General features: G+C 35.6%; 1 protein-coding gene across 2 annotated transcripts in view; it reads left to right on the top strand.

The window, feature by feature from the left end:
• PPP2R2A (protein phosphatase 2 regulatory subunit Balpha) overlaps positions 1-26389 on the top strand; it is an 88716-nt gene extending 62327 nt beyond the window's left edge. For both annotated transcript variants that reach the window (XM_044225118.1, XM_044225119.1), the window contains 7 exons: positions 9356-9521; positions 15791-15903; positions 16634-16811; positions 18241-18405; positions 19348-19517; positions 22262-22353; positions 25391-26389. In XM_044225118.1, coding sequence (XP_044081053.1) covers positions 9356-9521; positions 15791-15903; positions 16634-16811; positions 18241-18405; positions 19348-19517; positions 22262-22353; positions 25391-25670 — 1164 coding nt within the window. In that variant the 3' untranslated portion in view covers positions 25671-26389. The remainder of the gene's footprint in view (positions 1-9355; positions 9522-15790; positions 15904-16633; positions 16812-18240; positions 18406-19347; positions 19518-22261; positions 22354-25390) is intronic.
• The last annotated feature ends 373 nt before the right edge of the window (positions 26390-26762 follow it).

Below are 26762 nucleotides of genomic sequence, written 5' to 3'. Positions count from 1 at the left end.
CTGTCCCTCTATCTCAAGTAAATAAACACAAGCTTAAAAAAAAGTCATCATACTCATTGTAGATAATGTAGGAAATAAGGACAAGGTGCAAAGAAAATATCTACAACCACCAAACAAAAACAAACACTTGTGGTGTGTTTTTAAGTTTATCTTTCTAAAATGATGTTATAATATATTTAGGGTGGTGTGGTTTTTTTCTCCCTTGCATAATGTATGTAAAGACCTTTCATGTCGTTAAAGATTCTGAATCATCATTTTTAATGATTATATGGTATTCCATTACTGATTCCATTTACTATTTAATGTAGTCTCTATTTTTAGATACTACGTAGAGTGTTTTATTTCTTGTTTTCTATCATAAGTGACGCTATAAAAACATTCTTTTGGTGGAATCTTTGAAATTAAGTAGCTGGATCTAAGGTTGTGCACATTTTTAGTCATATTGGCCAGATCTCTTAGTAAATTTTACCGATTTATACTTCAACCAAAAATTCCTCAATAGAGATAAATAAAATAAACAAATTGATAGTTGAAAACGTATTTTTTACTGGGTTTTAGTTTTACCTAACCTCAATACTTGGAGTTCTTAAAATTGTTTGCTCTATGCCCTGTTTTTCTGTTGGTGTGTTTGTTAAAATGATTCTTATAGGCCACGTGTTGTGAGGAGAACAAGTTTTTTCATGAGGCTGTGTTTTTCAGTTTTGTAGATTGACTGCCTTTAACTTTTGTTCACTTTTTTGTTTTTGTTGTTGCTTTCCTGACTCTAGATTATTTAGACATTTACTCACATTTCATTTGTCCCATTTCAGTTCATTATCTGGTTGAAATTTATTACCCTAATTAATACGTTTTCAGGATCTTCCACTCCTCTTACTTTCTGTGCCCACTCCCAAATTGTCAGGCAGGTGATTCCAACATACTTACTGAAAATCTTTTCACAATGATTGTTTTAAATGTATCTTTATGAAACATTTTTTTTTAAAAAAGATTTTATTTATTTATTTGACAGAGAGGGAGCACAAGCAGGGGGAGCAGCAAAGGGTGAGGAAGAAGCAGGCTCTCCACTGAGCCGGGAGCCCGACACACAGGGGTCTATACTAAGACCTTGGGATCATGTGTGACTTGAGTCGAAGGCACACGCTTAAATGACTGAGCCACCCAGGCTCCCCTCATTTTTCCTGTATTGTAATTGAGTTGTATAGACAGGTTTTAAAATTCATGGAAGTTCTTTCTTTCTCATATATCTCTTTATGTTCTTTTCAAAATAAATGACTTGGTCAGAATAAAGCGTGTTGGAGGTTTCCTAATTTGAGAAACTGACTTAAGGCTCCTTGATTTTGAGGCCATTATATGTTTAGCTGTATCATGTTGTTTCTAAACTGCATGATGTGGATGAATTGGACTTCCTGTCTATCTGGAAGAAAAACTGATGAATTTCTTTTTTTGTTTTCTATTTACATCATTGATGTAATTGGTGCTGTGATTTGATTTATTCTAGAAAGTTCCACTTGTTTGCATTGATAGTGGCTTGTTATCAGATATAGATTGATTTATCCCACTGTCCCTGAATGGTCCTTTTCACAAGTCTCTCAAACTCCTTAAACTACTTTGAAATAGAAAACAAATTATTCCCTGACAAACGTAAGATTAAAGTAGCATTACTAAACAGTAACTAAGTTTTAGTAGTGTTCTGTTTGGAAGCTTAAAAAATATCCATTCTCATTTATATGAAATGATTAAAGTACAGTTCATTTTTACTAAAACTTATGTATTGTTCAAGGAGCAGAGGAAATCCTACATTTTCAGAGTATCATCTAAAAAGGAGGAAGTTAGTAAAAGCACAGTGCAGTTATTTATATTTAGAATTGACTGTTAATAGACTATCAGGTGATGTCCTTTTCCAAGATTATTTTTAATTCCTTATACTTGATTTGTTTATCATGGAAAACATGAACAAATGTATCATTTTCACAAAGAAAAAGATAAAAATCCAAAATCATCCCCATCTCATGAGTAAAAACCAATTTGTGCATGTTCTGGGTTTTTTTGTTACTGTTTTGCAGAATGAGAGAGAATTATGTTGAACATGTCATTCTGTAACTTTCAGTTTTTATATCTATTGATGTTTACTCAGGTTTACTCAAGTTAATATAAGTGAAGTGATGAGACTGTTACATCTGTTGAAAGGAAAGGAATACATGTGTAGTTGGAAGAATATGTCCAGTCTGTTTTTATAACTTAAGTGACAAAAGTGCCAATAAAAATGTAGCTTGTGGGCACCGCAGAGAATGGGTACCAGGAAGTGTTGTGCCTAAATTAAGATGGTTGAGAAACATTGATTAGTGATTGAATGTAGTTGGCTCTGTAGTATTTCATAAGTCACTTGATGGACATTGAAGTTGTTTATGCATTAAGTTGATATATCTTTGCATATATTATACTTTGAAGTGGAATTTTTGAGTATCTGTATTTTTTAAGGCTTTCAGTAAGTATTGACAAATTATCCAGAAAGGCTGTAAAAATTTATATTTCTGCTAGTAGTATATGATTTTGCCCATATTTCGAGGAACATTAAAATTTTTTTATTCATCAGTTTAAGGACAAAACATTGTTTCTTAATTTTGATTACTGATGATCAGTTATACATAAATATCTCACCATTTTTTATGTAAATTGCCAACTTTTGACCTTTGCCATCTTTCAAGGAAAGATGTTAATATTTTCCCTAGTGATTTTTAAGGACTTTTTATACATGAGAGATCGTAACCTGCTATCATAAGATACAATTTTCTTGCTAGTATGCTTCTTTTAACCTTTAAATATTTATTTCTTAAGTTAGATATCAGCCTTTCTCTGCTCTTTGCTTGTGATTTATACTAAAAAGTTCTTCTTCACTGTCAAGATACATAGAAATTCACCATTGTTCTTTCATTTTGATGCTTTTACTTATTTTTAAGAATTTAATTTTTCCTTCTGGATTTTACTTCTGTATAAGAAATGAAGCTCAGTCCTCTTGGCCAATGGTTGGTTGGTTCTAACACCATTGAATTTTATTACTGTTTTATAAATTTTGTTTTGGTTTGCTTAAACCTCAGGGGCCTACTTGAGTACATGACATACCATAGCAAGGTCCTCTCTTCAAGGAAACGAACTCATACACATAGGTGTGCAGACGCACGTACTTTGCACATCACCTCCTCCTCATGTGGATAAGTGTGTTCTTGTAGATATGTATTTTGTTTTTGTGTGCTGAATTCTTACTCAACTATAGCAAAATATTCTGTAACATGGAACTTTTCAACCATTTCCAACTATATGGTACAGTATTGCCAACCATGTATATGTTGTTGTACAACAGATCCCTAGAAACTACCCCTCAGCCCTGTGTAATTGAAACTCTGTAACCACTGAACAACTTCCTGCCCCCTTTCTCCTCCCAGCCCCTGAACTGCCATTCTCACTTGCTGTTTCTATGAAGTTGGCTACTTAAGATAACCTCATATATGTAGAACCATGAAGTATTTGTCTTTATCTGCCTGGATTGTTTGATTTGGAATTATTTCCTCCTGGTTCCTCTAAGTTAGCATATGATAGGAGTTCCTTTTTATAAGGCTGAATAATATTCATGTGTATGTCACATTTTCTTTGTTCATTTGTCCATCAGGGAACATTTAGTTTGCTTCCACCACATGGCTGTTGTGAATAATCTCTTTGAGATTTTGTTTTCAGTGCTTTCAGATACATACCTAGAAGCAGAATTGCTGGATCACAGAGTAGTTTATTTCAAAAAATCACTTCGTGGTACTGTTTTCAAAGTGGCTGCACCTTCTGTGTGCTATATTTATTTTTAAACTTTATTGAAATATACTCAAAAAAGCACACAAAGCATTAGGAGATTATTATACAGCAGACATCTAGGTCAAGAAAGATGGACCTGGACCTGGGTGGTTCAGTTGGTTAAGTGTCCAGCTTGTGATTTTGGCTCAGGTCATGATCTCATGGGTTGTGAGATTGAGCCCCAAGTGGAACTCTGTGCTCAGTGGGGAGTCTGTTTGAGATTCTCTCTCCCTCTGCCCTTCCACCCGCTCACCTGTGTGTGCTCTCTCTTCGTCTCTCTCTCTCTCTCTCAAAGAAATACATAAATCTTTAAAAAAAAGAAATAGAACCTCCTGCCCTTCTACATAACCCTTCTCATTCCCCTTCCACTGATTTCTTCTTCCTCCCCCTAAAAACCTATTTATAAGCCTGTCTTCTAACACTTAGTTTAATCTATAGTTTTAGAACTTTCTATAAATATCCAGTATATCAGGCAGTAAGTGTTGGGTCTGGCCTTTTATCTCAGTATTACCTTTGTATAGAAATAATTTGCTCACATTCATTGCTGTATAATTTCTTTTGTATTGCTGTATTACAGTTTATCCATTATGTTGTAGAAGGTACATTTTGGTTGTTTCAGTTTGTGGCTATTAATAAATGCAGCTGTGAATATTCCTGATTATGTTTTTTAGTAATATAATCATGCATAAAATTATGTCATGGGGTAGACAGAAGAGTAAGAAGTGGTTCTTCCAGTCTTACTTTCATGAACAATATATGAAAATTATGGCTGTTCCACATCTTTGCCAATGCTTCATTATTGTCAGTCTTTTTTTTTTTTTTTTTAAGATTTTATTTATTCATCAGAGAGAGAGAGAGAGCAAGCACAGGCAGACAGAATGGCAGGCAGAGTCAGAGGGAGGAGCAGGCTCCCTGCCGAGGGAGGAGCAGGCTCCCTGCCGAGCAAGGAGCCCGACACGGGACTCGATCCCAGGACGCTGGGATCATGACCTGAGCCGAAGGCAGCCGCTTAACCAACTGAGCCACCCAGGCATCCCTATTATTGTCAGTCTTTTAAAATTTCAAATATTTTTGGAGGTTTTAAGTATATCATACTGTAATTTTTATTAAAATTTGTTGGAAGAATTTTTCACTCTGTGTCTTACCTTTTCCCTTTCCTCAGTGGTGGATTTTGATAAATAGACGTTATTAGTAGAATAACACAGTACAGTATCAATGATTTCTTTGAGCTTTCTGCTTTTTCTGCCTTGCATCAGAAATACTTCTCTACACCAAGGTCCAGGAAGACATATGTGCCAGATCTTTTAGACGTGTGCTTGTCTATTATGGTAGTTACTTAGTCCATGTGACTATTTAAATTCTGATTAATTAAAATTAAATTTCATGTTCATTTCCTTAGTCACAGTAACCACATTTCATAAAACAACATGTGGTTAGTGGCAACCATATTGGACAGCACAGACAAGCTGTATTGGGCATTGTTGTCCTAGAACCTGATTATTGAACATTTATATTTGTATTTTTTTTAAAGATTTTATTTATTTATTTGACAGAGATCACAAGTAGGTGGAGAGGCAGGCAGAGAGAGAGGAAGGGAAGCAGGCTCCCTGCCGAGCAGAGAGGCCAATGTGGGGCTCTATCCCAGGATCCTGGGATCATGACCCGAGCTGAAGGCAGAGGCTTTAACCCACTGAGCCACCCTGGCGCCCCTATATTTGTATTTCTGATTCACCTGGAATCAATTTATAAGACTGGTTTGAGGTAGCAGGGGTCGAGGTTCATTTTCCTTCCTTCCTTCTTTCTTTCTTTTTTTTTTTTTAAAGATTTTATTTATTTATTTGACAGAGAGAGATCACAAGTAGGCAGAGAGAGGGGGAAGCAGGCCTCCTGCTGAGCAGAGAGGCCGATGCAGAGCTCCATCCCAGGACCCTGAGATCATGACCCGAGCAGAAGGCAGAGGCTTTTACCCACTAAGCCACCCAGGCGACCTGAGGTTTATTTTCTTACATATGAATAGCAAATTAACCAAAACCATTTAATGGTAAGACCATCCTGGTTCATCAGTGCTACTTTGTTGTAATTCAGGGCTATTTCTGGGCCTTTTATTCTTTTCCATTGGTTTGTCAATACTGTGTGAGTACCACGCTGTCTTTATTACTTTGTTTTAAAACTTGGTCATGATATAGTATCTTTTATATATTTATGAATTTTGTTTGTTGAAATGTGTGATTTCATTTTTTTTTGTACTGTGTGTTTTCAGTATATAGGAAAAATACTGTATCTCACATCTCATTCAATATCCTCTTTTTTTTAAATGAAGAGCTATGTTTTCAAGATCCTGTTGTCTTACTATATGTACCTCTAACCCATTTCTTCTGATTTCTGCACTGTACTCTAATTACTGGGTTAATTCCAACCTCCTTTACCATACCAGCACCAGCTTTTATTCTTTTTGGTCATCTATTGAATGCCTGCTATGCCAGGCACTATTACATGTATTGAAGGATAAAGCACTTCTAAATTTATTTTATTTATTTTCATATATAAAAATATTTTATTTAACTGTATATATAATTCTATAAAGAGATTGGTTAAGAACGTAAGTTCTCAGAGATCGTAACAAGCTACAATAAAGGGAGTTGCAAACAGCTATTCAAGAAAACACAAATATACAGCATTTCTACAATGTGTTGATTCTCTATGTAGGAGAATTTTTAAAACAAAAAAGCATTCTGTGATGCATTTTTTGCGGGGCACAGTGTTAAGAACAGGGAAATTATATTTCCTTTTCTTCATATTTTGCTCACGGTACTTCGTTTGTACTTCCTCACTGTCATGATCATTACAATAATAAAAACGCATCCCTCTCCTAGTTTTAGGCAGAATCTGATTGCTCACTTAAGGCAAAAGCTCACAGCTCTCTGCAGTTAACTAAGCTAGTCTCCATTTATGCATCTTTTTAATGGCTGCTGCCTTTTGTTACTGCTGCTGTCATTTTTGCTGCTGTTCTTTGTTCTTGTTGATTTGTCTTTAAAAATTCTTTCACTGTAATTTTAGTGGAATTTCAGGGGTGTGGATGCTAATATATGAGCCCAGGCTGGTATTTTTAACCTTGTAGACATAACTTTCATCTTCTGTGATATATTTTTTTTCTGTTGAAAAAGCAACAGTGCTTCTTAAAATCCATTAAGACTGCTAATCACCTCCATGGTTTTGTTTTGTATTCTGTAATAGATCATGTTTAGACCCCTGTAGTAATTATTGAGTCTTTAGGATGATGGTGTTTTTTTCTTTTCTTTTTTAGAAGATATGTTCATATGTTTGTGCTTTTCTTACTTTTATGTTGTGACCTATATAGATACAGCTTTTACATATAGAACTATATGTGCTTGCCATTAGTTCTTTATTTTGCTTACCTAACTTATGTTTACCTTAGTTTCTTCTTTAACTAAAGTTTCACTTACATAAGTTACTTGAAGGTAGAGATGCTGTGTTTTTCAATCTCCATACTTCTAGCCATAGTTTCTTGTTTAAATTCAAAACATAGCATTCATGCTAAAAATCAAATTGCTATTTTAGTTTTTTTGGAGAATAACATGACAAACTCTTTATATACCTATAATGTATTATTTGTTTCAGGGGTACAGGTCTGTCATTTATCAGTCTTACACAATACGCAGTGCTTACCACAACACATAGCCTCCCCAGTGTCCATTACCAAGCCACCCCATCCTTCTTACCACCTCCACTTCAGCAACCCTCCATTTGTTTCCTGAGAGTAAAAGTCTCTTATGTTTGTCTCCCTGTCTGGTTTTTGTGTTGTTTCATTTTTTCCTCTTGTCCCCTATGATCCTCTGCCTTGTGTATCAGGTTCTACACATCATTGAGATCATATGATTGTCTTTCTCTGATTGACTTATCTCACTTAGCATAATGCCCTCTAGTTCCAGCCACATAGTTGCAAATGGCAAGATGTCACATTTTTTGATGGCTGCGTAATATTCCCTTATGTATATATATCCCATCTTCTTTATTCATTTATCTATCGATGGACATACATGTGGACTCTTTCCATAGTTTGACTATTCTGGACATTGCTGATATAAGCAGTGTGAGAGAGGTTTCCCCTTCCTCTGCATCCTCGCCAACATCTGCATGACAAACCTTTTAAAACAGCAATTTTCCATAGAAGGCTTACGGAATTTCTCTAAAGCAGTATTAGCATATATATATTTAATAGATAGGGTTATTTGATTTGGTGTGTAAGTATGATAATGAGACTAAGGTTCGAATCTGCAGTGTGGATTATGTTTTATGGTATGCCCTATATTCTTTATATTGGCCAACTCAATAATTGATATTGCTATCAGAGTGTTCAAATATAACTAGAATTATGAATGACAATCCAGATAATCAAACTACTGGGGGAAAAAACCCCCAAAACATGATTTTAAGATGATGATTTAATAAGGTTTTCTTTCTATATGGAGAACAATAACTAATGAGCCATTCTTATAATCAGGTAATCGTAAACATTTCACTTGATAAATTCACTTTTACTTTAAAGTAGTTGACTATCAGTAATATCTTTCCTTTATAAACTGTTTTCCCATAGGTTCTTAGAACTAGGCTTTTAATGTTTTTGATGGAAAGATTTTTAGTTATGTGGTAATAGGTTGAAAAGATGAAATTCTTTCATGGTTCTGATTTTCACTTTTGCAAAGGTATTAGGGTTAACTGAAGAAGTTCACAAGTAGTCTCTATCCAATAGCTTAAACTGTATTCACTCACACTGATAACTAAATGAAAGAAATCAGTGTGTGCTAGGCTCATAAGAAGGCAGACTTAAAGAGGGGAAGCAATTGTTGATGGGTTTGTGGAATGAGGTTCGTGGGTAATGCTGAATGTGGTCTTTAGTGAGTAACAGAGCTCTGTAACAGTGGTCTTGGGGTGGGAAGTCAGGGTCAGATAATGACATTACATTGATGAGAGCTCTTAAGAATTTTTCAGCAGTGAAATGTCTTAAAGGCAGGCATGAGAAAGGAAGACGAGGACAATACATCATAATAAATAACTGATTGACCCTAAAGTGGGTGGAGAAAGAGTGCTGTGGCCAGCTGATTCTGACATGCTTATCTTACTTAATCTTCCCTTTTTATTAATTTTATTTAATCTTACCTTTTCACATGTGCTCCCTTATTAAGGATGCTTAGATTTTTTTTAATAGTTCTCTACTGTGTGTTAAATAATGGTAATTAATAATCAAATGATCATATTTTAATGTCACTTTTCCTGTTGAATGGGCTTAATTGTTATTAGGCTTTATTAAGCTTTTCCCTTTTTGAGGGGAGCTGTTTTACTTAATTCCTTGAAGGCCTTAAATATAAAAAACAATTTAATTGTATTTAAGATGCAAGTAATTAACCGGCATTTTACAAGGTCTGTTGGAAATTGATTGCATGTTTATTTTTTGAAATATTTTTCAACAATGGTCCAAATATTTTTGTTTCCATTTTAGAACAAAATCCAGTCTCATAGCAGAGGAGAATATAATGTTTACAGCACCTTTCAGAGCCATGAACCAGAGTTTGACTACTTGAAAAGTTTAGAAATAGAAGAAAAGATCAACAAAATTAGGTGGTTACCCCAGAAAAATGCTGCTCAGTTTTTATTGTCTACCAATGGTAAGTGTTAATTTTTTTCCTTTTGTATGCCCACTGTCTACATATGTCCTGTAGGATACTTAGCCCTTTACAAAGAGGAATAGGTGTTCGGAGATTTCCGCAAATAGACACTTGGAAATATGTCTTCCCCATAGGGAATGTGTAAATTCTTCTTTTTTGTCTTCCATTTTTAAATTCTCTTCTTAGTTTTTAAATTCCACAAAAATGTCCTCAGGTGTCCGTTTTCTTATATATTTTCTTATAATTTTCCACTAGAGACTGTGCATACACAGTCTGTAGTGGGAAAAAAAAAGGGACTTGATCATTGGATTTAGATCAGGTATGGCTTGTCCCAGCTTGGCTTACTAGCCTTGGAGAGGTTATAGCACTTGAGTTACACTTTCCTTGTCAGCAAACTGGAGATGGTAATATCTATGTAGTAGTATTGTAATGGGTAGTAAATAAAATTCCTGGTATGCGTAGTAAGTTCTCATAAATGTTAAAATGTGCCTAAACTCTCCAAAGAATATCTCAAACTATAAATATAAAATACTCCATCAAAGGATGGTCTCCATTCCAGGATACTTGTAGAGGAGCACCCTTCCTACTTGATCCATTGTACAGTAAGGATACAAACTGGAGTCTGCATTCTGCCTTCTTCCTAACAAACCTCAGGGGTGGGAGAAGATTTCTTCTTAGTCTGCTCAGGAAAAGTTATCAAATAAGAGAATACCAGAATCTAAAGTACTTCATGACAAGTTGAAGAACATTTCTCTTCTTTTTTAAGATTTTATTTATTTATGAGAGACAGGGAAGGGAGAAGCAGGCTTCCTGTGGAGGGAAGCTGGATGCCAGCCTCAGTCCCAAGCCCCTGGGATCATGACCTGAATCACACAGGCACCTTCTTTTTGTTCTTCGAAATTTTTTCTTCTGGGTTTTTGTGACTTCGTTAATTCTCGGGGGCTTGGGTCTGAAGATAACTGTTACAGTGATTGAGGGGGACTTTTAGGTTCTGGTTAGCCATTGTCTGTAATAAAAGTTTAAATTAAAACTTTATTGAGGCTGATATATAAGGCACTGTTAATGAAATCAGATTTTAATACTTGGTAGACCTTACCATTCTTTACCATTTGCTGATTATAAACTCGGGAAACTTCTGGGGTGACATGGTAGAAAATGCAAAGTGCCCCTTTAATCCTGTTTAGGCCTCATCACCCACTTTTTCAAGTTCTTAAATGTGTCAAGTCCTTAACACAGTGTCATTAGCTAACACCTCACGTTTACTTCCTCTTAGATGTCCATTTTGTTTTTCTCATGGTCAAATTTCTCCCCAGCCAGTCCACCAAAACCCTCTACCCCCTCTCTTCTCATATCACTGTATTTGCCTCTCTTCTCCTTACTAAAAGAAAATAAAATGAAATGGAAAAAAGAAAAATAAATGATTTAAAGCTTAGGACTTAGAGCATTATAGATGGAGGAATTGTGTTTATTCCTGTTGTATGTTGGCTTCTAATCTTCGTTCAGTTTTCATTTATATGGTAAACTGAGCTGTTTCAAATAGCACTTCAGATACTGCTCTTTCACATAAAATCATAATCTAATCATATGGTTTCTACTTTTGGAAATAAATGCCCCCAGTAAGTGTGGTGGGACATACATAATTCATAATTCTTAATTTTGGCAGTTCATTTCTTATGGGATAAATTACTTTTCTTTTTATAAAGGGAAATATTTAAAATACAGGCTGGACTAGGATAAGGGAGCCCTATGTACCCATCAGCCAGCTTCAGCAGGTCTGAGTTCATAACCAGTTGTTTTTTCAGATACTTCCACTTCCCCTCCTTCTCAGTATTGTTTGGAAACAAATCCCATTTCAGTTCGTTTATGGATTAAGTCTTAATTACCTTTTAACTTTTAACTTCTCTGTTGATACTCAAATTTGTCTTCCATGCAGGTTTCCACGTGCTCTCTGATTTGAAATACACAAGGCAGTGTTTAGCCAGACAAGCTTTTCTAGGCAGTAAGCTTTTCAAAGGCTCAGTGGAGGGAGAGGCCACTGGGAATTGTCTCAAGTATGTGACTCTATGTAGTATTTTTCTGTAGACGGAAACAGCAGTCTCTCCCCAATATGTTTACCATGTAAATTTTGAGTCCTTGATTAATAATACAAATTATTTTAAAGGGCACTGCACAAGGCATTGTAGGTTCCTGTCTTTTGTTGTTACTGTTAAGGAATAGTAAAGAAAATACATTTATTTGGGGCTGTGTAATTTTTTATTTATTTATTTATTATTATTTTTTTTAGCTAGAAAATAGAGCCCATTTTGGAAGGATAAAACCAGTGTAGGAATTTTACAGACTTCTGTGTCTGGATGTGGTGGGATGGGGAAAGGATGGAAGGACTAAAGCTTAAGCAGTATCTGGAAAGCTTTATTGTTAAAGAAGAGAGAAAATAACCATGGGAGAATGTCAGCAGCACTTAAATCTAAGTAATATTTTTTATATTATTTGGTATAGTTGTCTCTGAGATTGAGCAAAATAATACCTCTCCCCCACATACAACAGCAGGCCTTTCCACTCATAAAAGATAAACTCCTGTGGGAGATTGGTGGAAAACAGAACTAAACATATCACCTGTGATTGACCGAAAGTAATCTTTCTTTCTTTTTTCTTTGCATTGGCTTTCCACGGTCATCATACACTGTCCCATGTCTCCCAAATCGGTTTTACTTAAATAACTTCATAGTTTTAGTTCATTTAATGTTTCTTCAGGTGGCTGTACTCTTTCTCTTTCATCTCCTTTTGCTTTCTCTGAGTTCTCCTCAACCCTTCCTCATAGCAGTAATGTCCACCTCTAACCTGTTGACCATGGGTCTTGTATATATGAGTAATAAAAAGTTTACGAGTAAAGTGTATTTTAACAGCTTGTTGTTAAGAATCTCTTTAATCATAAAGCTGCATTCCCACAAAGGAAACATGGTAGCGCGGTCTTCCCTGCCCCAATCCTCTTTTTATGGTGAGACCAACACTGGGGCTTATGGACTTTAGGAACCCTTTTTACATGTTAGGGTTTTTTTTTTTTGTTTTTTTTTTTTTTTTTTTAAGGTTTTATTTGTGTGTGTGAGAGAGAAAAAGAGTGCATGAGCGGGGGAGGGGGAAGGGGCAAAGGACGGGGGAGAAGCAGACTACCTGCTGAGCAAGAAACCCTACTCAGGGCTCACTAAGGGGTGGATCCCAAGACCCCCCACATCATGACCTGATTAAAAGGCAGATGCTCAGCTGACTGAGCCACCCAGGTACCCTTACTTGTTAGTATTGGCACTTCAGGGAAACACCATAGAGCTGTGGTTCTTAACCTTTTAGAAATGACAGATTTGAGGAATCCAGTAATCACCTTATAGAAAAATATGTATATTTGCATAATTTTTCATGTAGTCTTATGGAGTTTGATTATTGTCACATTCCTCCAATAGGCCAAAAACTACAGCTAAAAAAGTCACTACTACAGAGCTTAAGAATTTGGTTTTTAAAAAAAATTGTTACACGTATTAAAATATTTTATTTCTGACCTGCCTTGTTCCCAAGCATTGCACTGAAATTGTATAGTACTTTTCTATCCTGTTTATGTTATTAAATTTTTTTTTTAAAGATTTTATCCATATATTTGACAGACAGAGATCACCAGTAGGCAGAGAGGCAGGCAGAGAGAGAGGAAGAAGCAGGCTCCGTGCCAACCAGAGAGCCCGATGCGGGGGCCCAATCCCAGGACCCTGGGATCATGACCTGAGCCAAAGCAGAGGCTTTAACCCACTGAGCCACCCAGGCGCCCCTATGTTACTAAATTTTTTAAACCTTTTTTTTTTTTCCCCTTTTTTAAGATTTTATTTGACAAAGAGCACACAAGCAGGGGCAGGGGCAGAGGGAGTAGCAGGCTTCCCACTGAGAAGGATCCTGATGCAGTGCTCAATCCCAGGACCCCGGATCATGACCTCAGCCAAAGGCAGATGCTTAACCAGTTGAGCCACCCAGACTCCCCAATTTTTTTAACCTCTTAAGTGACAACTTTTTTGGTAATACGTTTTAAAAACCTTTTTACCCAGTTTCTCATGATTTAAAAAAAAATTTTTTTTTTTCTTCCTAAAACACTATTAGGAACCATAAACTAATTACATCTTATTTGAAAAGTTTGGTAAGTATATTGTGATTTCTTTATCTGGATCTTTGGTAAGGATGATGAATTTGGACAGGCCATAAGACAGTTTCGGAGATTGGGTAAGGAGAAGCTTTTCATCCTTATTTTTAGATAATTACCCCGAAAATTAAGAGTTTAAGCTTGACTTACTACATTTGGGGATAAGTAGAATATCCTAAAATACATAAATCTTTACCTAGACATACTACATAGAAAACACATGACTTAACTATAGATTACTGGGGTTTAGATACAATAGATTACAAGTTAGTAAAGTTAGCAGTGTTTTTCTTCTTACACTTCATCCTTGCAAAGGGTATCCACAGGGTTGGCTAGCACCCTCTTCACTACCCGGCAGAGAGAGGTGGTAGGCTTAGAGGAGTCCTGTACCTCTCTGTGAGACAATGTATTAGAAAGTACCTCTATACACTTACTTTTTTTTTAATTGTACCCTTTGGATTATGAAAGGACCATTAAGAATGTGATACTTTTATATGAATGCAGTTCGAAGATTATAACCAAAGTATTAAATAAACATGCACAAGTCCGTAATGATTTAAATAAACAGTTAGTTGAATAAATAAATAAGCCGGGAGAGGAGATGCTTCTTACAGGAGAATTTCAGATTTATGGATGGATGCTCCTCACAGGGACTGTAACTTAATTGTTCTTTTAAGTGTGGACTGGACTTCAGAGATTCCTTGCCAGAGACTAGAATATGACAAGGGGGAAATTAACTCTGAAATGGAGGAACCTGGCAGATACTGCTTTAACCAAGTGAACAGAGCTATCATCTCCAGTGGGAAAGTCATGTTGATACTTGTATACCTTCACTGCACCTCTGGTATTCTTCCTAAAAACCAGTAATCCCAGTCTGATCATGTGAAAACAGCAACATACTGCATCGCTCTTCTCAGAACTGTCAGGATGATGAAAACTAAGGAAGGTCTGAGAAATTGTTAAAGGCAGAGAGACTAGGGAAACTTGACAAATAAATCCAGTGTTGCTTGGATCCTGGAACAGAAAGGGCTGTTAGGAGAAAACCTGGTGCATTCTGAGTAAAGTCTAGAGTTTAGTTAGTGGTAATATACAATGTTAATTTCTTAATTTTAACAAATATACCATGGTTGCTTAAGATGTTGACATTAGAAGAATTGGGTGAAGCGTAGAATGGAAACACTTTGGACAATTTTGCAACTTTACTGTAAGTCAAAGTTTACTTCAAAATAAGCATTTATTTAAAAAATAAAAATACTATTTAATATATTCTTGATACTAGGAATTTGTCTTAAAGAACTTGGGACACAGCTTTTAATTGGTCATTTTTTTTTTCAGACCCTGACCAACTTGACTTGAATCCCTAATACAACAGGGAAAGGTAGATTCAAACAGAGGCATCCAGTCTTTGAAGGAATTTGTGGAGTCTTTGGTAGGATCTGTTAGAAATCCTAGGAGATAAAGGAAATGGATACTCCTTTATCCTTTTTATTCTAGATAATATAGGCTATAGTAATAACTCCGTTCTTCTAAAAAAAAAATGTGTATGTGTATATATGTGTTTGTATTTACATACATGTAGGTGCTTATACACACAAACACAACACCCTCTTCCAGGATTAATTAGTTTTAAAGGACAAGGACCTGGCTGTGACTTGACTTAAATACCAAATGGTACTTTGAGGAGCACCTGGGTGACTCGGTTCAGTGTCTGCTCTGAGGCCATGATCCCAAGGTCCTGGGATTAAGCCCAGTGTCAGGCCTCTGCTCAGTGGGGAGCTTGTTTCTCTCTGCCTGCTGCTCTGCCTGCTTTTGCTCTCTCTTTCTCTCAAATAAATAAATAAATACAATCTTTCTAAAAAATGGTACCTTGAGTGCCACTAATGTATAGTTTGTCATTTCTGTATTGTAGTTCTATGTATATGTGTCTTTATTTGCCAGGTAATAGGAAATTTGTTTTTTTATTAAGTCATATAAGAGATTGTATTCTTGGGATCCTTTTAGGTGAAGTATGAAATAGTGTGTTTGAATATGCCTTAAAATGTTTTTCTTCTATTAGCAGTATTCTTTTTTTGAGGACTTTTTTCATTTTTCTCTCCAGATAAAACAATAAAATTATGGAAAATCAGTGAAAGGGACAAAAGACCAGAAGGGTATAACTTGAAAGAGGAAGATGGAAGGTATAGAGATCCTACTACAGTCACTACACTACGAGTAAGTACTTAAGAAAAAATGATGGTAACTCTGATAGTGTTCTGTATTCATACTATATATTCTAGATCCTAAACAGAACTTGAATAGGATTAACGATAATCTGCCCCCTCCCAGAAAGTTTATAACCAGATGGGACATTAAAAATTCCTGTTTTAAATAACTGTCCCACATAAAGGTCTGTCTGTGCCAGGGGGTGACCCAGGACCCCATGCAAGACCGTTTTATACAATACCACACTGTTTTTTGCCCTTAATGGTTTGAATGTGAGCTATTCTGACCTTAAGTATCAAGATTAATTTGCTTTGGAGATAAGAGAGTAGGTAAAAATGGACCAGATACTCTAGTTCAAGCTAAGAAATACTAAGAATTAGATGTTCTGGGCTAATTTCCTTTTTAGCGAGTCCAAACCAGAAACCATCTAGCTTTGCAAGTCTCCAGCAAAAGATTGGAACTAGAAAGCACATCAAATTCTAATAATATTGCTATCTATAAAAGAAGGTAAATTAACCAAATTATTTCTTTTTCTTCTCATTTCAACACTTTAAAGATCAACATCAGTTGCTTTATAAAGCTAAATCTGTGTAATATTACACTATATAAACTACTGTACTGCACTGTTATATTATACTATAGTGTTCCCTCAAAAACTAGGATAAAGAACTGAACCTTAAATGCCATTGTAAATAGTGAGCATTTTGTAATGACTGTTTTTCATGTGTCTTATTGACAGGTGCCAGTCTTTAGGCCCATGGACCTAATGGTTGAGGCCAGTCCACGAAGAATATTTGCCAATGCTCATACATATCACATCAACTCAATTTCTATTAATAGTGATTATGAAACATATTTATCTGCAGACGATTTACGGATTAATCTTTGGCATCTGGAGATTACAGACAGGAGTTTTAGTATCCGTTTGGTTTCTTTTTTTGGTGTTTGGTAAAGAAGACATGTTGTGCCCCATACTAGATTTATTTTCATCTCTCTGTGTATTTTTATTTCTTCTTTTTAAAAGTAGCTTCTTACTTTATAACACTTTTTCTTTGTGTTTAAGTGATTAAATAATGGGGGAAGTTCTTTGGTAAAGACCATTATATATTGATTAAAAAATAGGATTCTTAGAATTTTAAGTACTATTATACTAAGTTTAGTACTTAGTACTAAATACTTTGCTATAATACTACTATGTATATTAAATACAGTTTTACCTATAAAAAATCTTTTTTAATGGGTGAGTTTTTAATAAAACAAATTTATAGAGTATTATCTATAATTATAAAAATATTCTTAGTAAGGTTGACTAAAGAAATTCATAGAAGTCATCGTGGTATAAAGGCAATAGAAATTCTTCTCCAGACGCCACTTTCGTTGTTTATATTATCCTTCTGAGATTTTTCTCTACATGTACAAGTGTGTGATACAGACATACCTGGCATACACAGTATACTATATACATATAAACCTAGGATTGTTTATAAATATATTTAAGTATCTTTTTTAAAGGTCTTGTTACATGTAGTTATTGCTGCTAGTGTTAATGTAGTATTTTTTAAATAGACATCATCTGAAAAATCAGCACTTTACTATAGTTCATATTCTGCCCATAGTATATAAAAGAGCCTGTTTCCCTTCACCATTACCAGTCTAGTTAGTGAAAAGTCCTATTTATCAACTATTTTTATTTCTTTTTGTTCTCTTCTCATTTTTTCATTGAATTTATATATTTAATGGGGTTTTTTTTTTAAAGCACTTTTTAAAAGATTTTATTTATTTATTTGAGAGAGAGACAGTAAGAGCATGAGCGAGGAGAAGGTCAGAGGGAGGAGCAGACTCCTCATGGAGCTGGGAGCCTGATGCGGGACTTGATCCCAGGACTTCGGGATCATGACCTGAGCCTAAGGCAGTGGTCCAACCAACTGAGCCACCCAGGTGTCCCTTAAAGCACTTTTAAAAATATTAAGTGAATCAGCTCCTTTGTGTTGCAGATAGGTTCCCTTTTTTACCCCCTTGAGGCTTTTTACTTTTCATTTGTTTAGAATTTACACTAAGTCCTGTTAATATAGGAAGATAAACTTAGTCTTTTCCTTATGGCTTCTGGGATTTGTATCATACTCAAAAAAAGAGGCTCATCTACATTCTAACATGGTTTCTTCTAAGATTTTTTTCCCCAAGCATTAGAAGTTTTTATCCCTCTGGTATTTGTACTCCTATAAGGAGTAGAATGCAGTCAAAAGTAATACTTGTGGTTAAGTTTATGAATTAATTTCAAACTTGAGAAATGTAAAATTATATTTGCCCTTTTTTCTAAGTGGAAATTCCTTAATAAATGCTATCCAGATATTGTGGATATCAAGCCTGCCAATATGGAAGAGCTAACAGAGGTGATTACAGCAGCAGAATTCCATCCAAACAGCTGCAACACATTTGTATACAGCAGCAGTAAAGGAACTATTCGGTTATGTGACATGAGGGCCTCTGCCCTCTGTGATAGGCATTCTAAACGTAAGTGTTTTCTGTCTTTTTTTTCAAATGGTAACATTTTCTGCTTTTTGAAAGTGGCATCAGGCATAGTGACTACATTTACATGGGTTTACAGATCTGAAAACCTGTGTGCCCAGGGCCTTCTGTACCCTTTGGTAATAAACTGCCTGACCACGTGAGGCATTATAGGTCATTCTACTGGAAGACCATAAAAGGCTTTCTTGGGAGCATGTCCTAGTGGACATATTTTTAAATGGAATGTGATTTTGGGAGGACTTGGGGCTGGGCTCTCTAACTCTTAAGTAGAGTTGGTTTTGTTTTTTTTTCCTTTCCTCCTTGCCTCCCTTTTCTCTTTTTCTCCTGCTCTCCCTTTGTTGCTTTCTGTTTTGAGCTTTCTAGGAAGATTTTTCTGAGAAGAGATTTCCTTGATTTAAAAAAAGTTCGAAAAAAACACTGGGTTAAAAAAATTAAGGGGTTGCATTATTATTGTCTTCATGTTGTTAAGTGTTTTTAAAACTTGTAAAAATGGGTACATGCCTGTTACCAAAATACCTGGCCGCTAAAAAAAAAAAAAATCTGGTATAAATATAGATGGTGTGTTCCCTTGTGGTGAACATACAGGCAAAGTTATGGAGGTATATGCAGAACCTACAGACCTGGTGCACTTTGAAGTCAGAAGTCCTGGCTATTCTGGTTCTGCTAAATCAGCTATAGGACCCTGGGAAGATAACTGTATACTTTTATATCTTCAATATCAATGTTAAGTCATTCCCCTTAAGAAACTTTCAGGGAAGGTTATGTTCTTATAGTCAGAGAGATGTTTTTCAGTTCTGCAGTAGCCTGTCATCTCTAGCTCACTCTTAGGAAGTTTGTGAATGGTTGTCTCAGCAAGTGCTTTGTCCAAGCCAGAATATTCTACAAATTGCTCTTTAAAAAAAAAAATTTTTTTTTGCTTGTTTTTAGTGTTTGAAGAACCTGAAGATCCCAGTAACAGGTCTTTTTTTTCTGAAATCATCTCCTCTATTTCTGATGTAAAATTCAGCCATAGTGGTCGATATATGATGACTAGAGACTATTTGTCAGTCAAAATTTGGGACTTAAATATGGAAAACAGGCCTGTGGAAACATATCAGGTATTTGCAGTTTTTTCTTTCAATTAGCCTATACCTTAAGTAATTATACCCATTTACTCTAAGTCTTCATAGAAAAGGATTTTGTACTATGTGTTAATCCCAATACAGCATGGTGGACCCTTAGGCATTTTCCTTCAGAGATTCATAAGTATGTTGCTTTTCCATATGTTAATTTTATGTATACTTTTATAGAGGTTGTGTTGTCTGTTCAGTTCAAGTGTGATTTTGCTACCAGTTTGGTTCACTGTTGACACCATTTTTCCACACTGCTGTCTGCATTTAAAGTGAGGAGGAAGAGTACTCTAATAAGGTCTAGGTGGGGAAGAGGATTGCGGAGAGTGGCCCATCTTGGTTGGAGTATGAGCAGTTGTAGTTGAACTAGAGCTTAACTTTGGCATGCCCAGTCAAATAGACTGACATTCTGCCTTTCGGCGGATGACTGTTGTCTTAGGCTAAAGGAGGAGGGCTTGAAAGCCCAGTGTACGGCTGTCTGTTGTAGGATATTAGTTCTGGGTTCTCTTGTCAGTCAGCCACCATTGATCCCCTATCCCTTTCTCCTGGAGAAGAGAATAAAGACATGGACAGCCGGGGACAGGAATGGGGGGCAATCAGAAACCTGGGGTAAACCCTAGACTCCAGTATAGAAGACACTTAACACTGTTTAAAGAATACAGAATTTGTGAATGGTACCTTCTTTATGTTGTGTGTTTTCTATAAAATTAAAATGATGTTTCTCAAGCCTTTTACTCCTCTTTTACAAACATAAACTACTATAAAGATTCTTCCTTAATGGTATTTGAAATTTTAAAGGAAATGCTACGTTGAAACAAAGGCAAAGAGATACATACTGCTTTGTTTTCAGTTACATTTGTGTAACTTCCCAGATTGTGATCTGTCTCCTGGTGTTTCTCACTACTACCACCACCACCCCCGGTTGCCATTGAGAATAAAATTGATTCGGATCTTAATTTCATACTCTTAAAATTGTTTGGTGGGAAACCCTGTACGTGGATTCTAAAACTTTGCTGAATTGTTATGATTAACCTAATTTGCAGTTTTTCTGCCTATGCTGAATTGGATTAGTGATTCAGAGTAGAGTTACGTTTTATACTCAACATATGCAGATTTAGCTGTTGTTGAATTTATATAAGCATCTTCCTGAGCTGTGTGTGACTAAAGGGTATTTTGATCTTACTGATTTTTTTGCCTTCTATCCTGACCCCTCCCTGAGTTGCATTTCCTCATAGTTAACAAATTTGCACGTAATGTCGCATAGACATGGCCTGAATCATTCCATTATACTTAAAAGTTGAAATGGACACTTAAAATGATTTTAGGTTGCTTCATAAGGAACAGGGAATTCTAAGCATTTGGAAGGTACCTACTCTTTTCTATCATTAATTCTTTTTTAAGGCTCTTTCTAAGTAAAGAGGGTTAGGGAGATGGAGACAACCCCTTCCCTCCCACCCCATCACAACAAAAGCTTTGGAACTTTCCTCCTTTGTAATTTAACAGTGTTAATATTGAAATGCATAATTTCTCAGAGTATATTTTAAATACCAAATTTATTTATTTTTTGGTTTATCCCCTTGTGAAATCCTAGTGAATTATACTTCAAAAAAGAGGTACATTTTCATTAGTTTTTGATATTCTGTGAGGAATATCAGGTGATAAGATTTTTTCAGTGATGCATGCTTTGAGTAACTGTATACAGTTGATCTTTGAACAACATCATTTGAATTGTTGGTCCACTTTATTCTTGGATATTTTGTCTCTATGAAAACAGTAGAGTACTGCAAATGTATATTCCTTGTGATTTGCTGAATAACATTTTCTTTCCTCTAGCCTACTTTCTTATAAGAATGCAGTACATAATACATACTACAGACATAAAATGCGTGTTAACTTTGTTATAAGTAAGTCCTCCCCAGCCAACAGTAGACTCTTAGTAGTTAAGTTTTGGGGAGTCAAAAGGTGTATGTGAATTATTTTTTTAAGACCTATTTATTTGAGAGAGGGTGAGAGTGCAAACTGGAGGGGCACAGGGAAGGGGGAAGATAATCTGAAGCAGACTCCACCCTGAGCATGGAGCCTGACATGGGGCTCAGTCTCAAGACCCCAAAATCATGACCTGAGCCAAACAAGAGTGGGATGTTAACTGATTCCACCACACAGGTGCCCCATATGTGCATTTTTGACTGTGCAGGGGGATTAACACCCCTAATCCTCAAGCTGCTTAATGGTCAGTTATAATTGCATAGCATATGCACTTTAATGATAATGTAGGCTTCAGTTTTTTATGCCCAAAAATGATATTTAAAAAGGAAGTAAAACACAATATTGAATATTCTTTTAATCACAGGTGTTAACATATTCAACTACCGATACAATAGTCTTTACTTACTCTATTATCTGCACCATTTTCAAATGTATTTTAGCCTAAATATTTTAGTCCATCTTGTAAAGAGTTCATGTGTCATGCCCCAAAGGGTATTTTTCTCTGTCCTACAGTAGGAAAATGTGTGTTCATGGAAGGGAGCTCATTTGTTTGTGAAAAGGATAAAACGCCTTTATTGTTTGTTACTAAGAGAGTTGAGTTTTAGTAAGATTACAGAGTATGTATGTGTGTCTATATATTCCTTTAAAAAAATAAGAAGGACTTGTTTAAATATTTTTCTAATATCAATTAGCAGATCTTGAAGTTAAGTTATATCTATAATAATATATTTATATTTAAAACCCAGGTTCATGAATACCTCAGAAGTAAACTTTGTTCACTGTATGAAAATGACTGCATATTTGATAAATTTGAATGTTGTTGGAATGGATCTGACAGGTAATTGATTTTAATTTGAACTTCTCATTCAAATCGGCCTTTTATTGGAGGAAAAGAAATGTTCTGTTTCATTTCTAGTATGATTGACATAAATTACAAATCCTTACCTCATTTTTCCTTCAGTTTGCTTGAAATAAATTCAATAATCTTACAGCAGTAATAGCAAATAAAAATTAAACTTTATCTCATTAGTAAATATGAAAATGCACAAAAAATGTAGTTATCTTAAATTATGATTTAAACATCTTTAAATATTCCTTTTTATGAACCAGAGCAGTGACATCTTTGACATGACAATTGTTAAAATGGTGAAATTTCACTTGGGTGGCTCATCTATGAAACTTTTGAGAAATATTTAGGCAATAGATACTTCATTTGGAATATTAAACAGTTTTTTCCAGCTATCTCATCAGTATCTCATAGAAGTGGAATTACCATATATCATTTTAACCATATTACCTTGAGTAATTAGGGTTTTTATAATCTACAACTTTGCCACAGTGTATGTTTCATTTTTACTGTATCATTAAAATGTGTAGTACCATTATTTCCAAGGACAAGTAAGTCTTAATCTTTAGTTTTTCCTTATCAATATTTATTTCCCATTTATTGTGTTCCAGTAGAACAGAAAACATTAGAAAAGACAGTTTTGGAATTACTTAAACTTGCCTTCATGATCACTAGATGTACTTGAACAGTTTAATCAGTGAAGCTTGATAGAACATTCAAGTATCATGGTGTTCTGTGTTATAGAGGATGCTAGAATTCGGATCACTTACGTTTGGTGTGATGTTTAATATTACCTTCATCTGAATGTAACATGACACCCAGAAATAGGCTGGCCACAGTAAACCTAGACTCAGAACAAGAAAGGTTTGCCTTTGAATGCCACTGCTTAACCCTAAGCCATCAAGAAGGAAGAAGGAAAGGGAAGAAGAGAAAGGAGAAATTTGCAGACAGGAAGAGAAAGAAGATACTGATACACTAGGATCTGATGACACTGCTGCACCAGCTCTTCTCACATTGTTGAAACATATTGGGCCAGTTTTAAGTTAGGTTCCATTATCAGAAAGAAATTTTTGATTTCCCTTACTGTTTAAAGACTTGTTTTGAAATAATTTCAAACTGGGGGAAAATTGGTAAGAGTGACACAGTCTTATTTAGCCCTTACTCAGGGTCTTCTGTTACTGTTTGCTGTGTCAGTCTCTTCCTTTATATCTGTCTCTGTAAAGACACGCAAATAGATACACGTACTTTATTTGTGAACCAATAACATGGTGGCCCATTGCTCTTAAACTTTTTAATGAGCATTTTCTAAAGGATAAGAGTCTCTTCTACATTGTGACAGGGCAGTCATATAAAGCAAAACAGTTCCCGTGGCACCGTCCTCCCATCAAATCCACAGAGCCTGTTAAAGTTTCACCAGCCCTCTTGGCCATGTCCTTCCTAGCAGAGAAGAAAATCCAGTCAAATATGCAGTCCCAAAGTATATATAACATTTAGTTGTCTTGTTCTCCTTTAATCTGGAATAGTAGTTCTTCATGTTTTCCTTGTCTACTGCCACTTTGGCATTTTGAAAAACAGGCCAGTGATTTTATAGAACTTTTTTTAATCTGAGTGTTACCTAATGTTTTCTCATAATTTGATTCAGGTTACACATTTTGGGCAGGTATACCATAGAAATGCTGACCTACCAAAACCTTTTAAAATTTACAAAGAGCCATCGACCTAGGTATCCTAATTATTAAAATCTCACAAATTCAGATAATATGGGGGTACCAATCCAAATACATAATTCATTTTAAAAGAGAGTTTATTACCCTCAGGTATGTGCACCAATTTGAGCTTGATCAAAATGTTGTCAAGTGTCCTTTGGAGGACTTACATTACTGAATAGTTGATAATCATTTATATTTCATATATGACCTATATAATGTATGATACATGTAAATACTTATTTTCAAGCATTACTTTAAACCGTTTCTTGATATTCTGTAATCTTATTTACAAAAATAATTTAAACCATGTGGAAGAACATGGTATGTAATAGTAGCACCAGACCCTTTCTAAATTAATAGTTTCAGATTTGGGAGGTTTTGCTTGTTGGTGCTTAAACTTAGCAAACGTTGAGCAGTAACGGATAGAAAGTCGAACTGTCATAGGTACCCTGGGTAAGGTTAAAATTTGGCAACGATTAAACAGATACTGTAAAAATACTTGTCCCCAGAAAAAGTGCTTTAAATGTATTTAATGCAATAGGTAAAATGACTTCCTGTGAAGAAAAAAATTTATATTCTTCTCTTAATAGTCACAGAATAAGGTTTTTGTTTGTTTTTTAAGAGAGAGAGAGAGAGAGCGCACATACAAGCAGGGGAAGCTGCAGGGAGAGGGAGAAGCAGGCTCCCTGCTGAGCAAGGAGCCTGATACAGGGCTCTATCCCAGCACCTTGGGATCATGACCTGAGCTGAAGGCAGAGGCTTAATGGACTAAGCCACCCAGGGTCCCAGATATCTTAAAAGCATTCATAAGATAGCATTTTCCCAGTCAGACAACATTCTGGGAGCAAATTCTGTAGTTGATAATTTAAATCACAAAGTAATACATTGGTTTCTTATGAATAGCTATATACCATGAATTTCGAAGGGTTTTAGAACCTGTGATCCCACAATTGGTATTTGAAGAAGCTACCAGTTTGGTTAATCACAAAACCTGTAGTTGCAAAAATATATTCAGCAGAGATTATTTCAGTACTACTAAGAAGCTATTTTCGAGAATATTTTCAACTTTGGTGATAGTTTTGGTAGTCCTGAAAAGGAGCTATTAATAGAAATCCAAGCTAAACCAGTAACTGGTACCAGACTAGTACTAGTTTATTTGAATAATTGGTCCTTGGGTTGGTGTCAGCAACCCTCTCCCCAAATCCAGATCCGCTTGAAGTAGCTATTTCCTATGTGATAATAGGCTAGGTTCCATCACTGAATCATTTTACTGGAAATAAACTTTTGCTCACTTACTTGCATCCTATTTGCTTTTGCAGTGTTGTCATGACTGGATCTTACAATAATTTCTTCAGAATGTTTGACAGGAACACAAAGCGAGACATAACCCTAGAAGCATCACGGGAAAACAACAAACCTCGCACAGTTCTGAAACCACGAAAAGTCTGTGCAAGTGGCAAGCGAAAGAAAGATGAAATAAGTGTTGACAGCTTAGACTTCAACAAGAAAATCCTTCATACAGCCTGGCATCCCAAGGAAAATATCATTGCTGTAGCTACTACAAACAATCTGTATATATTTCAAGACAAAGTGAATTAGGGTTGGCATTCCCAGCAGAAGAGCCCACTTCCTGCTTAGTTGAGATAGTTGAATCTAGCATTCGTACCTAAAAAAGAGAGCGGTCCATTGTGGCGCCCCTTTCCAGTGTTTGACAATGTGCCATTCGACAACACATTTTTTATAGCTACATGGAGAAATCTCTGTGGATTCATCACTGTGGTGTTCTCCATGTCTGCTAGCCATGTAGGTAAGGGTAGGGCACTTTTAATTTAAATGACTTATTGCACCATCTTGCCTAATGGACTAGATTGGACTGTATCAACATTGATTTACTCCACTTTTTATGCCTTCCATTGTGATGACGTCAAACACAGTGAAAGCCTTCAGTCATGCTTATGGGATTTAATTGTGTATCCTCATTACTGTATCATTTGTGGGGTACACCCCTCCCCTTTTTTAAATTAAATACAGCTCATTCTTACTGTGGCTTGTAGCATTCCTCCTCTTCTGGCCTCCTGGACTCTTCCCCTTCATCTCTTTTACCCTTGCCCCCTCCACCCAGTCTTGGTGGTGGTATATTAAAAAAAGAAAGAACGAAAGCACACAAAATGAGTCAGTTTGGGGTCAGTGGTAAAGGGGGTATATGTTGCGAACAAATGTTTTAATAACAGTTGGCTGTAATCACTCCTTGCCGTGTCTGGCACCGAAAATAAGGAAAAAAATACTACTACTGAATAAAAGTGACAAAGAATGGAGAATCTGGTTTTCTTTTTTCTTTTTAATCTACCTCTTTAAGCCAGTATTTTGTGTCATTACTTTTGGGCGCAGTGAAATGAAATGAGTTTCCATTGTTTAATTGGTGTTTTTGTTAATGATCTTTAACAAGTGTTCTTTTACATGGAGAAGGAGAGGTCTTGGTTCTGTATGAACAAGTTTTGAATATATATTGGTATTACTAAGGATTTCACAATCTACAAATTGCTAGCTTTTTTTTTTTTTACTGTGGTTATGAATATTGGATACATTGTATCTACACTTAACTCCTCTGTTAATGAAATTGTTGTAAATGGGAACCAAATTTGTAGAAATTCATTTTTAAAGTCTTTTTACAGTCTTAATTTCATTTTTGCC

This window comes from Neovison vison, chromosome 11, assembly GCF_020171115.1.
Source record: "Neovison vison isolate M4711 chromosome 11, ASM_NN_V1, whole genome shotgun sequence".
In the NCBI taxonomy this organism is placed as follows: Eukaryota; Metazoa; Chordata; class Mammalia; order Carnivora; family Mustelidae; genus Neogale; species Neogale vison.
The sequence above is the reverse complement of the archived record's forward strand: the minus strand, read 5'-3'. Positions and strand labels throughout refer to the sequence as shown.